Source organism: Myodes glareolus, chromosome 10 (genome assembly GCF_982192425.1).
Source record: "Myodes glareolus chromosome 10, mMyoGla1.1, whole genome shotgun sequence".
In the NCBI taxonomy this organism is placed as follows: Eukaryota; Metazoa; Chordata; class Mammalia; order Rodentia; family Cricetidae; genus Myodes; species Myodes glareolus.
This window is the reverse complement of record NC_142035.1, coordinates 84678859-84696131: the sequence shown is the minus strand read 5'-3', so window position 1 is coordinate 84696131 and position 17273 is coordinate 84678859. Positions and strand designations below refer to the sequence as shown.

The 17273-nt window shown below is 41.1% G+C and overlaps 1 protein-coding gene across 1 annotated transcript in view; it reads right to left on the bottom strand.

The window, feature by feature from the left end:
• Positions 1-16453, bottom strand: part of Hsd17b12 (hydroxysteroid 17-beta dehydrogenase 12) — a 133307-nt gene extending 116854 nt beyond the window's left edge. Inside the window, exon 1 of the mRNA XM_048443581.3 lies at positions 16250-16453. Coding sequence (XP_048299538.1) covers positions 16250-16409 — 160 coding nt within the window. The 5' untranslated portion in view covers positions 16410-16453. The remainder of the gene's footprint in view (positions 1-16249) is intronic.
• Between the last annotated feature and the right edge of the window lie 820 nt (positions 16454-17273).

The window sequence follows — 17273 nt, the reverse complement described above, 5'->3', positions numbered from 1 at the left end:
AATATTTGGTTAATGGCCACCTATATTTTTAGAAATTAATATATTTATATTACCAACAGTTAATTACCAGTAGTTAATTTTGGTAATTCAACCATTGTGATATGATAAAAGCTCCACCAACAAGACTGTAACACACATCAACTCGTGCTTCATTTGACTGTGTTTCTTTTATTAACTAAAGAACAAGTTCTCCATCCTCACACATTGCTTTGTTTAAAGAAAATGGAACCAAATGCAAATATTGTGATGAATATTACAGCTATGTTAGTAGTATCCTGCCCATATCCCCTCTGACCATCCCACTGGGCAGCACATTCTGTTAGCATCTCTCCACCCATGAACTTCCTCTCATGGCTGAAACTAGTATCACCCAGGCACACTGAAGAATAGTTCTACTAAAGGGATGTTCCTCCCTACTGAGACTTCATCTAGTGACTAGTGGCCTCTAGTGTATAAATACCAGAACTTCTGGCTCCTGCCTTGGATTAACTGAACCATGAGCTCTGCACTAGTGTCAACACTGCAGTGACATTAAGCTTCAGCAAGTCATCTAACAGTGCCCTCTAAATTGGATAATTCCCTTCTCTTATACCCTACTAATGTTCCTAGGATTATCATGCAAATCCAAATCAACTCATCGTCTAAAAAAATGCTTCTGGCAAAACCCAAAACACAAAGAGTAAAAAGTATTTCCATTCACAGTAATATTAATAAATAGTGTGGATTAAAAAATAATTCATTTATAATCTCTATAACAAAATAATAAATTTTCAAGTAAATATTTCTAAAAGACTTGATAATCTTCAATATACAATCCTAACCTTATGATTTTTTAAAGAAGATTCAAAGCAAATTCTGAAAAATATTTCATTTCAAAAATGTTACTTTGTTCCTCCTGTATAGTACTGGAACTTGAATTCAGGACCTCATATATGGCAGATAAGTCTAGCGCTCAGTTAAATCTCAAACCCAAGAGTTTACGTTTGCTATAAATAGGTACTGTTGTGTCATAATAGCATAATCCTAAGAACCTAATTTTGAACTATGAATAAAAATCTATTAAAAAAGCATTTCTAATTTCCTTTTAACTGGAGCTGGGAACAGTAAGGTACTGAAACAGAGATGACGTGAACTCCTAACTATCTCTTAACTAATGCCTATAATAAAATAATGGGAGTTATGTCAAGCTACAAAAATCTTCTAATTATACAGGAGTTGAAATGTCACTGCATTAGTAATAATTTCACTATATTTTTAATTCATTTTCATACTTTTTATGCCCATTAAGTTCAAAGTTTAAGGTACGTCTTTAACACCGTGATTAAACTAACCGAACTTTTGATTCAGAAATAGAGCTTACACTGACAAAATTGTAGGGGAATCTATTTTAGCTACCCTCTAAAACTGGCATATATTAGATAATCACATCAGAAAGAGAATTAGGTGTTGATCATGACAAAGCTGCAGCAGAACCCAAAATAAGCCTAGCAGCAATATGAACCTCACACAGTTTGATTGAATCATGGGATGATTCTATTTCCAGGTATCTAATTGAAAATGGAAGTGGGGAAAGGGCCCAAGGTCCAGAGGTTGCACAATGCTTTACACTTCTACAGTGCCTCCAAGGACTCATGTGTCTCTGAAGATGGGCAAGGTGAGAGTTTTTAGACAAACCTAACAAACTGGTGGTGAGGGACATGGACAGTTGACCAAAATAAAGCTGAGATACTGATTCAGCTCTTGTATTTCCCATTGTACTTCCTGTCCAAAACTGATTTGTAGTACAAAGTGATTTGGGAGATACATGCAGACTGATCAAAAATAATGTTCTCCAAAAAACTAACAAACCACAAACAGTATTCTCTCTTTCCTAAAATATTATGCGCTAAGATTCAAACTCTTCTAGACTAGAAAGTACAGCAAGTAATTTTGGACACCAACTGTTAAGTCAAAGGATTTAAGCACAGAACTAACACTGGGCTCAGCCTGGGGTTGGCCTATGGTAAGACCGCATGGACATCACCCAGAACCTGACAGAACAGTACTTATTTTCTCAAAGACTGCTCCCTCTTTTTGCATTTTACCAGTGCAGAGCCCCAGCACTTCACAGTTCCCTGAACTATGCTGTCTCCCTTACCCCTATGAACATACATTTGCCAAAAAAAAAAAAAAAAAAAAAAAAAAAAAAAGCGCCTACAGTCTTTGCTTCCTTGACCTCCAACTCCTACACCTAGTCTACCACCAACAATCCCCTAGGGTTCACCCTCAGCCCCATAAAAGCTCTGAAAAAAAAAATAAAGTCTAAAGGAAAAAACTTTCCTTCTGCTTCTCGTTTGGACCTAGGGAGTTAAGTCCAGTGTTCCGATGTGTGTCCAAATGAGGAGCAGAAGGAGGAAGAAAATGAAAAAGGAAATAAGGACTGCGAGGGATGCAATCACCCACTGATACAAGGGGACTGATCTAATGAGAGTTCACCAAGGCCAGTTGGACTGGGACTGAACGAGGACGCGATCCAACCAGATTCTCTGAATGTGCCCGGATTCTCTGAATGTGGCTGGCCCGGAGTCTTTCTGAAAAGCCATTGACAATGACACTGGGACTTGTTTCCTCTGCATATACTGGATTTTGCGGATCCAGTCTGTTTGGATACTCACCTTCCTGGACCTGGAGGGAGGGGGGAGGAACTTGAACTTCCCACAGGGCTGGAAGCCCTGACTGCTCTTAGGGATGGAGAGGGAGGAGGAGAGGGAGTGGGGGGAGTGGGAGGGTGGTGGGAGGAGGGGCGGAAATGGAAACTTTTATAATTTAATAAAATTACAAAAAAATAAATAAATAAAAGAAAATATAAAAAAATAAAGTAAAAAACTTTAAATACCACCACCTGTGCTATTCTATTCAATCTACTGCCCTCTTGCTGTTTGTTGTTATTGTAATTTTTTTTATATTGGGTCTCATGCAGCCCAGGATGGCCTCAAATTCACTCTGCAGGGAAGAATGACCTTAAACTTCCTCTTGCCTCTACCTTCCATTTTGATCCTTCAAAGACTCCTCCTTCAGGGGCTAGAGATAGCTCAGCAGTTTATCATATGCTGTTCCCAGCACCCACAAGATGGCTTTCATTAACTCCAGTTCCAGGGAATTTGGTGCCTTCTTCTCATGTCCAGGAGCACCTGGAATGTACATGGTACATGTACACAGTACACATTCATATATAGCAAGTCAAACACTTATGTGTTGGGGAATATCATTTTAAGGTGTGTTACTTTTGTTTATGTTGCATTTGTTTAACACTGAGAAACTGTAATTCTTTGCCTATCAAAAATACCTGATAGTCTAATAAAGAGCTGAACAGCCAAAAGTAAGGCAGGAACAAAGATAGGTGGGTTAATGGGCAGAGAGGATAAATAGAAGGAGAAAGAAGGAAGAGAAACAGAAAGAGAACAAAGAGAAGAGAACATCAGGTCCAGCCATCCAGCTACACAACAAGTCACGGAGAAAGAAGTAAAGAAAGGTATACAGAAATAGAGAAAGATAAAAGCCCAGAAGCAAAAGGTGGTTAGGATAATTTTTAAAAAGAACAAGCCAAGGTAAGGCCAGGTATTCATAACTAAGAATAAGCCCCGATGTGTGATTTATACTTGGGAGTTGGGTGGTGGAACCCTCAAAAAGAGTAAAGGAGTAAAACATCACATTAGACTCATGCACATAAAATAAATCTAAAAAATAATTTCTGTTTAAAGAATCGTCATGACAATTTAGGAAAACAGTTCAGTTCACTCAGTTGGTAAAGCAAGTGCCTTGAAAGCATAAGCACCTGAATTTAATTAACAAAACCCACATTTAAAAAGGCAATCAGGGTAGCAGACTGTTGTAGGAAGGTCACTTGTTTGTTTCCGACTGCTCAGTCCTGAAAATAATCATACAGAGACCATAGTATTTGCAATACTGCTTGTTCCATGCTGGCACCTTGTAACTTACAGCAGGCTGCCCACAAATCCCATTTAAAGGCTTGGCCTCCTGAAAGAGCCAGAGTTCATACTGGCAACACAGCCTAGAGAGCTGCCATTTCAAAACCGTGTGCTTTTTTTCTGCTATGGCTGAATCAGGAAAACCTCTCTTTTTTTTAATATTTATTTATTTATTTATTATGTATACAATATTCTGTCTGTGTGTATGCCTGCAGGCCAGAAGAGGGCACCAGATCTCCTTACAGATGGTTGGGAGCCACCATGTGGTTGCTGGGAATTGAACTCAGGACCTTTGGAAGAACAGGCAATGCTCTTAACCTCTGAGCCATCTCTCCAGCCCCCAGGAAAACCTCTCTTAAAGGAGCTAAGGCATTAAGCCATGCTTAACTCTGTTTTGTTTTGGTTGGTTGGTTTTTGTTTTGTTTTGCCTAGAATTTTTTCCCAAACTCTCCCAGGTTTTAAATGGATTTTACTTGGCCCCATATAGGCGCCAATTTGTTAGAGGAGGCCGCTTCTTTGTTCCTAGCTGGTCAGCTCCGAAATAATCACTCAGAAACCATATTATTTGAAATTCTGTTTGGCCAATAGCTTAAGCGTATTTCTGGCTAACTCATATTCTAAACTAACCCATCCCCATTAATCTGTGTATCACCATGAGGCTGTGGCTTACCAGGTAAAGTTCCGGCATCTGTCTCCAGCAGCGCTACATGGCTTCTCCTTGACTCTGCTTTCTTTCTCCCACAATTCAGTTTAGTTTTCCCCACCCAACTCAGCTCTGCCTTGCACAGGTCGAAGACAGTTTCTTTATTAACCAATGGTATTCACAGAAGGGAATCCCACATCAGTAGACACTGTAATCCCAGTGCTGGGGAGGGAGACAGGGAAATCCCTGGGGCTTCCTAACTAGCTACCCTATTCTACTTGGTGAGCCCTAAGCCTAGAGAGACCCTGTCTCAAAAAAAAAAAAGAAATACATAAGCATACACTTGCACACACAAAAGAATTAGTACTCAAAAGGTTGAAACAGAAAGATCACAAATTCAAGGCCAGCTTAGGTAACAGTAAAAATGTCTCAAAAAATAAAATAAAGAAAAAAAGAATCTTCACCAAGAAGTAACTCATATTAACTTCGCGATAATGATAATCTTTTAAAAGATTTATATTTTTTTAATTATACATTTGAGGGAGGGATATGCAAATGAGTGAAGTGCCCACAGAATCTGGAAGAGCAGAAAGCTCTCTTCATCACCACGCTATCTCTCCAGTCCCCACAATAAAGGGCATTTTTAAACATTTACCTATAAGAAAAGAAAACATATTTAAAACTTTCTTTCCTCTAAATATAACAAAAATAAGCTAAGATTATTGAGTGAATAAAAAGTCACCAACAGGAAAAAATAGCAAGTACTGCTTTTTCAGCTCTTTACAGTTAAATTTTCAAAGTCTTCAGCTGTGTTTCTATGGGTCTATCTAAAAATAGCAAAATTTAAAACTTCTATTGTATTTGCCCAAAATCAGTTTTACTGACTACCCTCTCTCCTCACGCCCAGCTTCCAACTAGGGACAACTGGGACACACTGAAGGTGTTCTGAGTACATAGCAACATACCGAGAATCAAATGTTTTCCTTCATTTTTAATCTGTTTCAAGCACACAAACACAGAATTGGCCAATTCTTCTTAAATAGAGAATTTGGCCAATTCTCTAATATTTAAAGTTGTGGGCACATAATAAATACAGAAAACACTGGAAGCTTTAACACCATTATAAATCAAACCCTGGTCTGAAGAATGGATACTTGGCTTAAGCATCTGCATGGATTGAGGAGGCTGACCACAACAGTGTTTCCTAAAATAGTGTATCTTAAGAATTCATTTTTAATGAATACATACATACATTTATTCTTTGTTTTTGTTTGTTTTTTTGAGACAAGGTTTCTCTATGAAACAGTCCTGGCTGTCCTGGAATGCACTCTATAGTCAAGGCTGGCCTCGAACTCAGAGAACACCTGTCTCAGAGAACCTCCCAAGTGCTAAGATTATTGATGTGCACCACCATTGCATGGCTATATATTCTATAGGCTCTGTATGCCTGTATCTGGGTGTGTGTGTTGAATGTCTATGTGTGGATGCTTACTCCTGTATGCATGCAGAGGGCCAGAAGAGGGCACTGGGTATCTATCTATCTATTCCTAGTGAGTCATGTTCTCTCCTGTCTTTTCAGCTAGGCTGAAAGTTTCACAGTATCCTAGTGAGGATACTGTCTCCACTGGCCCCACCCCTGAAAGTTGGGGTTGCAGGTATTTGTCAGGACATCCAGCTTGTTACATGTGCTGGTATCTGAACTCTGGTCCTCATGATTACAGAGCAGGACAATCTCTCTAGTCCCTTAAGAATCTTTATCTGTGGACAAGATGGCTAAGCAGGTAAATACATCTATGGCCAAGCCTGATAAGTCGGGATTCCATAGTGGAAGAAGAGAACTGACTCCCTCAATCCCCTGATTTCCACAGGCACACCATGTTACATGTGCACCCTGGCCCCAAATAAATGGAATGGTTTTTAAGAAGAAATTTTTACTGATTAAAAATAATTTTTCAGGACAGGTGTGGTGACACATTTGTAATTCCAGAGTTCCAACAGGTGGCTTAGACATGAGTTCAAGGTTAGCCTGGGCTACACTGGGAGAAAAGTGGAGGAGGGGAAAATCACACACACACACACATACACACATACAGACACACACACACACACACACACTTCGCATTCTTTTCCTAAAGTTTTGGACTCAGTAGATCTGTACAAGTCCTACAATTTATTTTGAACAAGCACAGCTGATTCTTTAAGTCTTGCAAATTTAGATATAGCCATGACATAAAAAGACCTTTCACATTTAAGCAACATTTGAGGAATGCTTCAACTCATGAGCTCCTGTGCATGTATTCGATTGCCTTAAAATCACCCTTACTCAGAAACTTGGAGAATAAATTGAAAAGAACATGGAATTTGAAGTTTAAAAAAAAAAAAACAAGATTAAATTTTTTCTGACATTTGAAAGCTGTATAACCCTTACACCCACCATTGTATCGCCCCCTGGCACGGGTACATAATGTAGAAGTAGCAAACCAGCACTAACCTTCCTCACAGGGTTGCGTGGAAACATTTGAGAATACTCAAAAAGGACTCTGCAAAGATATTGTTACAATAACATCTCATGAAGTCAGTGTCCTTTAATTCAGAATTCAAGAATGCTGCTGCCCAGCCTGATATGGAGCTGTTGTTCTCCACATTCTCTACAAGCATCATTGCCTCCCTTCACATGACAGGCAACGACAGGTGCTGGGACACAGGTAAGCAGCAGCTCCTGTTCCACACCGAAACTCTAGGACTGGATGTGTGGGATTAGCGAGCTTGTTTACTGCAACAGTACTGTTCATGTGACAGGGCTGGAGTCTCAGCTGTCATTAGGGCTTGGCTGGCAATATTTCTACTGGAAGCTAGCTTGACTGTGAGCAGTTAATGTCAGTCATTAGAGAAAAACCGATCTAGAGAATGAGTTTTCTACATACTATAAATGCTAAGGGGACTTTAAAACTGATTATTTAAATTTCTAAAAGAAACTGTCCCCTTTCCTGACTGCCTTGAAAAGCATACACTAAAACTACACAATATTTCTTTGGCAATTCACTGTCATCCACAGAATTAGTGGACTGGGTTATGAGCACAGCTGAGACTCTAGAATGTTGGCTCCATCAAATTAACCTGCAATGCTACACAAAAGGAGCAAATCCCTCCCCCATTTTTTATGTACAGGGAGGGTCTACCAAGTGGTACAATAGTGCCCTTCAGGGCTAGAGGGACCTGTGCTTTCTTTACAACTTCAGGCTCTTTCGCTAAAGGGGCCATCTTTTTCTTCACACAAGTTGCAGGAATGTGTGATAATGCTCTCCAGCATTCTTTCTCATTGTTACAGATTGGCTATCCAAAATGTACAGGATCAGAAGTGTTTCAGGATTTGTTGGAGTGTTTTAAATTTTGGGACATCCACATAGATTTTATCAGCTGAACACTAAACCACAAATCTAAAATCCTAAACTCCCAAATCTGAAACTCTGAGGACAGCACATGCTCAGGGGCATTAGATTTTGGGGAATATTTCAGATTGGTAATGCTTGCCAGGTACCATAAATTGCTGTGGAATAATCCTTCTGTACACTGTGTGAATGTGATTCTGTCACTGTGATTGGTTTAATAAGGAAGCTAGCTGGCCAATAGCTAGACAGGATAAATTAAGTGGGAGAACCAGACTAAGGACAACGGGAAGAAAAAGGGTGGAGTCAGAGGAGTCACCATCCAAACAAGAGAGGAACAGGAGGTATAAAATGAAAGAGAGGTAACACCAGACAACAGAATGTAGATTAATAGAAATGGGTTCATTTAAATGATAAGAGCTAGTTAGTAATAAGTTTGAGCTATTGACCATGCACTTAAAAATAATATTAAGTCTCCTTGCTGGTTATTGAAGAACTGGGGCCAGGAAAGGACAGTCCACCTACAACAAATCATCTCTCTTGTTTTTTTTTTTTTTTTTCTAACTCACCTCAAGAATTTTCACTACTCTGCCATCATGGCCTGCTTTCAGCACTCCCATTGCTGCTTTTTATCAATCTACCTCAGGTGTAGCTAATTGCCTTTAAACACTGAATTATTTATCTTACCTGACCCTTCTCTAAACACATTCATAATCTTGACTGTATAACTGTTTTCCTTGCTGTGACCTGACAAGAACCAACTTAAGCCTGTGAACTGATACACAGTTTAACTTTCTTGCATTTACCGTTTCTGTATACATAGTCTGTCTTGGAGCATTTTCCAGTATTTTAAAATAAAAGTCTAAAAGTTACACCAGGCATGATGGCACAAGCCTGCAATTCTAACGCTTGGAAAGTGGAGGAAGATCCAAAGTGCAATGACACTCTTAGCTAGTTCAAAGTCAGTCTGTGCTACATGAGATACAAACAAAAAGAATTTCTTTTAATAAGAGTTGAGGGTTCTAGAAGGCATGGATTTATTTCACCAGAAATCCAAAATTTTTAAGAAACTATTTTGGCCAAATATGCTAGAATTTCATTTTCCACAAATTTATCTCAGCTCTCCCAATTAGCAAGATTTTATTCACTCTAATTGAAAAAACTTTCTTGATAGGAGAAAACCTATTCAGAGCAATTTTATAAGGAAGATATAAGCATGAATGTGTTACCAAGATTCTATTAATATTCAAATAGTTACTAAATGTAATAGTGTACATATATCCTAAACAATAGAAGAAAGAGTAACTTGTCATCATGCCACTAACGGACTGACAGAGTTTCTCAGTTCAAAACAATTGGAGCTGAGGTAGCAGAGAACCAACATGCAACAGGGCCACTGAGCACAGGAACACATGACAGTGCAAATGAATGCACAAGACCTGCAAAAATCAAGCCAGCCAGAATCCCAACTCAGGAACTCCCACCGCTAGCTGAGGAGCTACTGGGAACTGATGGCTGCAGGAAAAGGGAGTTGGTTTTCTTCAGGGACGCAGCCTCTAATGGGCTAGCCATGCTTCAATGGGTGACCAAGGCTTAATTTCTAAGGCTGTGATAAATGCTATGACCAAAAGCAACTGGGAGAGGAAAGGGTTTATTTGGCTGTCAGGCCAAAACCAAGGCAGGAACTAAAGCAGATGCCAAGGAGAAATGTTGCTTACTGGCTTGCTCCTCAATGGTTTGCTCAGTCAGCCTACTTTCTTCACCCAGAACCACCTGCCCAAGGGTCACACCACCCATAGTGAGCTAAGAACACCTGCATCAATGCCCCACCGATTTCCTGCTGTCATAACTTTGTAACCAGTCTTGTCGGAACAGCCTTGGTTAATTTCAATCTAGAGTTTCAGAGGTATATGATACTTACGGTTTTAAAACAAAGAGGATGCACAAATTATTTTACAAAATGCAAAAATAAAGTTAATCACCCCACTTCCAAACAAAACACACTATTCACTAAATAAATTATGAGCTCTTGAAGGGCTTACAGTTTAGAATAAATGAGATAACTCATTCACTCAGATGTGTATATGTTGCACACATACGATGTACCCACAACTAAAGTGACAAATGTGCAAACACACATACAAAGTATTGTAACCGCTCTGAAACATTCAGTGACTTCTGTGTGTAGGCCTGGAGGAGAAAAAAAAATCAATGTATGTTCTAAAAAAGTAGAAAGAACTTACAAGCAGAAAGTGTAAAGATGAAATTGGAACAGGAGAAAGACTATCTCAGACAATAAAACCAATTTCAACACCTGATGAAACTAGTGTCTCTGGACGAATAAGATAATCAAAGAGGAAGAAAAAAGCATAAATAAGTCTGAGACACAGAAACCCATGAGAGATACAGTCAAGAAAGAATGCATAGAGGCTGGAAAGATGGCTCAGTGATTAAGAGCATTGGCTGTTCTTCCAGAGGCTACAGGTTAGGTTTCCAGCATTCACATATGCATGCGTGTGTATATATTCAACCACTGAATCCCCAGACAGCCATCTATCCAGGTGCCAGAAGCGTTGATTGCCATAGCTATTGATCCAGGAGTCTTTACTTGAGTTATGAAAGCTTCAGATGACCCTTAGCTGACTGGTCACCCATAGTCACCCTGATCTTCTTCCTGTCCTTAATCTGGTTGGGTAGGAGCACCTCCCCCACCCATAATAGCTAGTACACTCATGAAATTGGTGAGATTTGGATGAGCAGCATTCTTAGAGCATTCTAGATCTTTATCATGGGCAGAAGAGTCTGAGAAAAAAAAAAAAACCCACAAAAGCAATATCCGCCTGGGGTCCTCAGCCCTAGGTGCGCCCAGCAGCAAAAGAATCCCAGATTACAGCCAGGAGCTGGGGCTTCAGAGAGCTGAGGCTGTGGGAAAGCAAGAGCTGTGAAGAGCCAACACGGCAATTGCTGCAAGCTCCAGACACCACTGAGAATCTCTAGCTCAAGAGTCTTGCTGAGGAGCTGACTGACAGCCCCCATTCCCTGAAGCCCAGGCCTGAGTCCTGGCACCCTGACCTCAGAGCTCCACTAGCTGGGCCCAGCATCTTAGGATCCGAGCAGGGACACAAAGAAATGATACTTTGCCTAGTTAAGCTTTCCATCTAATAAAGCTAAATACCAGAACTGGGCTGGTGATGAAAAGGTGACACAAGATTTCCACAGGTCATATGCAGGGAGAAACTGGGGAAACACAGATTATCAAGGCTTAGAAATTAGAAACTTAGTATCTGAGTATTGTGAAATTAGAGTCAAGGGAATTTATTAAATCTGGAGAAGGATCAAAGACGACTTCAAGGTTTTTCAAATGTACTTGAAAAACTGAATGTCTCTAAGCCTATCCTAGCTTGAACTTATTAAAGGGAGCCAGACACAAACAACTGCCTGGCAAATGTTTATCAAGTACAGAATCCTCCTGTGGCCAGGCTCATTACTTTCTAATGATCTTTTTATAACTGCAGACTGTCAGCATGAAGTTGGCTATGTGGACTACAAATGTTTCCTCATTACAACAATCCCTACTAATCAAATCTGTGGGCTGTATATGAACAAAATATGTTCAATGTTACTTATTACCCATGAAAATGCAAGAGATTGCATTAGGAACTCACTTACCTCATTTAAAAGATAAAGTTATACTTAGGTTAGCTGTCTTTGTTCAAGGTCAGTTTAGTGAGCAAAACTGCTTGCTCTTGCCCAGATAACTCCAAAGCCAATCTGTTAACTATATACTACAATGTAATACAATGTAAGAGACCTTCATTGTTAATGTCTTTAGATTATCTACTCTTTCCTCCAACCCTCCTATGACTAGGCTGTTGTACTTAATGGTACGGATAACTTTTTAGAAAGTAGAGTCTTGCTGGAATTCCCAGTTGGAGAGAAGACAAAATTTGCATTGTTTTGCTGCAGGGGGAGGTGAATCAGAGAATAAAACAAAGCTGTCCTTCTGACAGGCTTTTCAATTCATACTATGGTGTTATGGCCGTCCTTGAAAAAAATGATAATCCAGTGCCTGGCTATTCAAAAACCTTACTACTCAGACCCTGCTAACAGAATTCTCATACCAAGGTGGTTTGATTTTTCCTTCCCCGTGTGTGTGTGTGTGTGTGTGTGTGTGTGTGTGTGTGTGTTGGGGGGGGGTCTGCAAGGTTTTCTTCCCTCTGTTTTCTGCGACCCTTCATCAGGTTAACTCACAAGGGCCCTTCAGAGCTCTGTTTGGGAATCACTTCCAGGGACAGCTCTGATCTCCCTCACAGGCTTCCATTTAACACTGCTTTCCCAACATAATCCTCTCACTGGGTCCCATTTGCCATACACTGGCCCTCACCAAAACAGAAATTACAAACTGCATTTACTAAACAGCACTGGCTCCCTGCTTGGGCCCATAAGGTAACCAAATGGAGGAGGAAAGCCTATCATCTCTGTCTTCATTTTGTCTCTGTCTTTCTCACTCTCTGGCTGCTGAAATCATGTAAACTGTGCAGTCTGAAATTCCAGGAAGGGCGGTAGAACAAACCCTCCATCCCAGGTGTTGACTACTAGCTGTGAAACCAGAGCTATACTCTGGAACAGAAGTGAACACCCACTAGAAACCAGAATGGTCCCTTCACAAGACAACTAAGACAGGATGACAGAGACGAATACACTTCTTAGACCATCTAATGGGACTGGAATTGAGATAAGGGTCAATGGTGGTCAAGACCACACCTTGACTAGAGCTGCTTAATTATGCATACCACTGATGTGGGATTTCCCTCTATATGTTGTGATTACCATTGGTTAATAAAGAACCACTTTGGGCCTATAGCAGAGCTATAGGGGAACAGAGCTAGGTGGGGAAAACTAAACTGAATGCTGGGGAAAAGAAGGGCAGTGTCAGAGAGAAGCCATGTAGCCCCACCAAAGATGGACGCCTGGAACTTAAGCCGGTAATCCACAGCCATGTGGCAACATACAGATTAACAGAAATGGGTTAAACTAAGATGTAAGAGTTAGCCAATAAGAAGCTAGAGTTAATGGGCCAAGCAGTGTTTTAAGTAATATAGTTTCTGTGTGATTATTTTGGTTCTGGGCAGCTGGGACAAACAAGCAGCTTAATACAACATACCACATGCCCTTTGCCCAGTTCTTCCTTTATTTAATGAATAGTTTTTGGCAGAAGACACATGGGATCACTGAGCCCTACATCCGGTCCTTTCCCAGTGTGGCCAACGGAAGCAAACTTTCCTCTGTTTTCACCATCATCTGGAGACAGACAGCTGAGCCTAGCCTGCTAAAGATAACAGAACACAGGGGTTTCTGCCCTGAAAATTCACACTAGATTGCTAGTATAAGATCCATGGCCCCATCCAATAGTGTTATACCATACTAAGAACAAGAAGAGAAGTAAAATAAAATGTTAACTTTCCAAATGTATCCTTATCTAGAAATAGCACTTAGTGGCATTGGAACTGATACATACAAATCCATTTGCTTAAATAGTCAACCTTACTAATTTTATTATGCTATTAATTCAGCAACAATTATGTCCTAGTTTGTTTTCTACTACTGTGATAAAGACCATAACCAAAACAACTTAGGGAGGAAAGGGTTTATTTCACTTTCTTTTTTTTGTTGTTGTTGTTGCTGTTTTTCTGGGTTTTTTGTATTTTTGCTTTTCAAAATAGGGTTTCTCTGTATCTTTGGAGCCTGTCCTGGAACTAGCTCTTGTAGACCAGGCTGGCCTCAAACTCACAGAGATCTGCCTGCCTCTGCCTCCAGAGTGCTGGGGTTAAAGGCGTGTGCCACCACTGCCCGGCTCATTTCACTTTTAACTCCAGATCACAGTCCAACATGGAGGAAAGTCAGAGCAGGACTCAAGACAGGAACCGGGAACCAGAAACTGAAGCAGAGGTCATGGAAGAATGCTACTCACTGGCTTGCTCCTCACGACTCACTCAACTTCCTTTTTACACAATCCAGGGGTGGTACTGCCTGCTACATTAATCATTAGTGGGCAGACTGCCCCACAGACCTGCCTACAGGCCAATCTAATTCAGGCACTTTCTCAGTTTAGGTTCTCTGTTCCCAGATGACTCAAGCCTATGTCAAGTTGACAAAAACCTAACCACCGCTAATTATTACATAAAAAGATATTTAATTATCTACAGAGAGGAAGATAAATTAATATCACTAGCAGAAACTAGGCAAAGTTCCCTAAGGATAATTCCCACTAGCATTTATTGAAAGACCTCAGGGAATAAACACTCAAGATTAAGACAGCAAGTCTATAAGAAAGCCTAGTACTACTTACATATTAAAATTAATACTAACATCAACTCTCCCCAACTTACCCTAAGAGTCTAAGTGTTGCCTCTGCAAATTTGTTTTGTAATTTATTACTCTCCATTTGTATCCAACTGCTTCAAAAAACTCATTTGAATCCTGCTTTTTAAAGATTCCCCAAATCTGAAGCGTAAGGAAGTATTTAAGATCTAAGCTACATGGAAATGTTTACAAATTACAACTGGCCAGTTAGTTTTATAGTTGTTTTCCTGGGGAGGGGGTATTTGGGGGAAGGTGGCAACTATGCCAAAGCATGGGTGTGGAGAGATGTCAGAACTTGCCTGATCGGTCTCTCCTTCCTCTCTGTAGGTAGTCCTGGGCATGGAAATCAGGTTGGCAAGTTTAGGAATACTTTACCTGCTGAACCATCTTGCCGACCCCTAATCACTTCTTTTGCTTCAGCATTTAAAATACAGTTTAAAAAAATTCCCAAAATTCTAGCATAAACTGACCTCACAATATTTCATCGTATGACACCATGGTTCTCTCTCCTGTCCCAAAGTTCAGTTCAAATTTCTTTTTTAAATTTTACATAATAAACTCTCCCCTAATTTACCAATTTCCCTTCCTGTGGAGCCAAGCCTAAGAGCAAATGTTCCTTTTCCAACAACAATGTCACCTCCCTTGATGTTCACCATGTATATGGGTGTATGTATGCATTTACCATGTGAGTTTTAGCCTGTATAAACATTTTTAAAAAGAAAAACTAAAATAACACTAGGGTTTCTTTGCAAAAGTATCTTATTGGATAGCTGATTCCCTATGGCATTACTGTCATAATGACTTTTAAAAAAATAGAAACCAGTTTTTCAAGCTGAAAACAATGAATATGAGCCAGCCAATTGTGAAATTATAATCTAGATCTTAGTAACGCTGATCACGTTTTTCCCAGGGACTGTGAAAAGTTGTATAAAATCACTATTTGCCCCACATCAAGGAAAGACCTCACAAACTCATTTCTACTTCAAATATTTTCTTATAATATTAGGTCGTTGTCCCAAAAGGTTAACTGTCATGTCTTTCCCGTTAAGTTGTTCAAAGGTTCTTTAATCAACAAAACAAAGAACCTGAAAAGTAACATGATGTGTTTTGCACAAAGACAACAGACAACCACACCCCAAAAGTCTATAAAACGTTCAGAAGTGAACAATGAATTACAAAACACCAGAGAACCACAAATACGTCAAAAACAATTAACTATTTTTTCAAGGGTCAAAAAGAATTGAAGAAACAAAGGGGGTGGAGCCGAACCACCACTTTCTCAACTTCTCTGGTACGACCTTTGTTCTAGTTTTTAAAATCTGCCACGCGAAAAGGACAAGGTTCCCGTGTTTTGTTCACTTTTTGTGAAAACACTTTTTCTCAACCCTTTTGCAAAAAGTACTGCCGATTACGATAGGAAGACTTGCCGTTTTCCCAGCACAGCGCTTCTTGCCCATTGGAACTCCAGAATAGTTAAGCAAGAATCCTCTGACCCCTCCCCTACTCCCCAAAGGACTTTATAAATGACACGAAAGAAACCCAATCCACGCAAGTGGAGAGGCAAGTTTCGCAAGATCAGGACTTCTGAAACTCGTTGTCCCCGCACCCCTTCCTCCTATTATCACCTATGCTTCTCATCCACAGCACAAGGCCAGTTTTCAAGTCAAGTGAGAAACTTTATTAAAAACACTCCAAGGGACAGAGCAGACAAGGCACCTGACTCCGGCCGCCAACTCAGGATGGTTTCAAAGGACAAGTCCCAGGGAGTTAAGAAAGGTTTTCCTTCGTGCCCACAAGGCTGCAGGTCAGCTCCTCCGGAACCCGCCAATGATCGCAGGATCTGCACGAGTTTCCGCGCTGCAGAAGCCGGCTAGCGGCGGTACACTCACCTGCCCATTCTCCGAGCCGCGGGCCGACGCCGGCCTCGTTGCCCACGCACCACACCTGGAAGGCCCTGAAGAGCGAGTACGAGGCGCGCAGGGCCAGGTAGGCCACGGTGCTCGCGCCCACCCAGTACAGGAAACCCGCGGCCGGGAGAGTGCGCTCCATGGTTCGCGACTAGGCCTCACTACCACCGTGAATGGGGAAGAAAAAAAAAAAACGAATGAATGGAGCGAGGAGGCGGTGCCGGCCGTGACGCCTAGGACGCCGCTGACAGACGCCCTCTTGGGTCCCAAGGCCCGCCCACAGCGCCATATCCATGTCTCCATTGGTGGCTTCACCTTCCTTTGAGCTTACTGTGTCTACTATTGGTTAGAGTCCATTTAGTGGCCCCGCCCATACGCCCCTCCTCCGCGCTCAGCGGCCCATTTTCTGTTAAGACAGTGGATCGCTCACCTGCCATTCAGCATTTGGCCCCGCCCACAAGCTCACATCGCGCCACCGAGGCTCAGGGATCTCTCATTGGCAGAGGCGGCCCTCACGACTGCGCGTTGATTGGCCGATGAGACCTGGTTTCCTCGTATTTCAGGAAGAAATGGAACCGGAAGGGGAAAATTGTAGTGGAAGTCCGCTTGGAGTGGCGCTTACGTTTACGCCTTTGCATTAAACACTCTCAGACGCTTCTTAATTCCATGAGCTTCTCGGATGAGGGTTTGCGGTTCCCCGTCTGCGCCGCACGCTTTCGCTCCAAATTCTAAATGCCTTCCTTAGCTCCCATATTGAGCTTTAGACTCGTGATTCCCAGTAATTCGGAATTCCAGACTACTACATAGTAGCGTTAACAGTTGTAATATGAATGGAAAATACGCTACAAGAGCACAGCTTGTGGAGCAATTCTCCTTGGAAATGACTAGGTTTTGAGTGGACCTTGAAGAACCAGAACCACATTACTTCTGGTTTTGTGGGAGGATATGGAGTGACGAGAGTAGGTGTGTTTGTCCGACTTTGCAGGACTAAAGATACTCTAAAGAG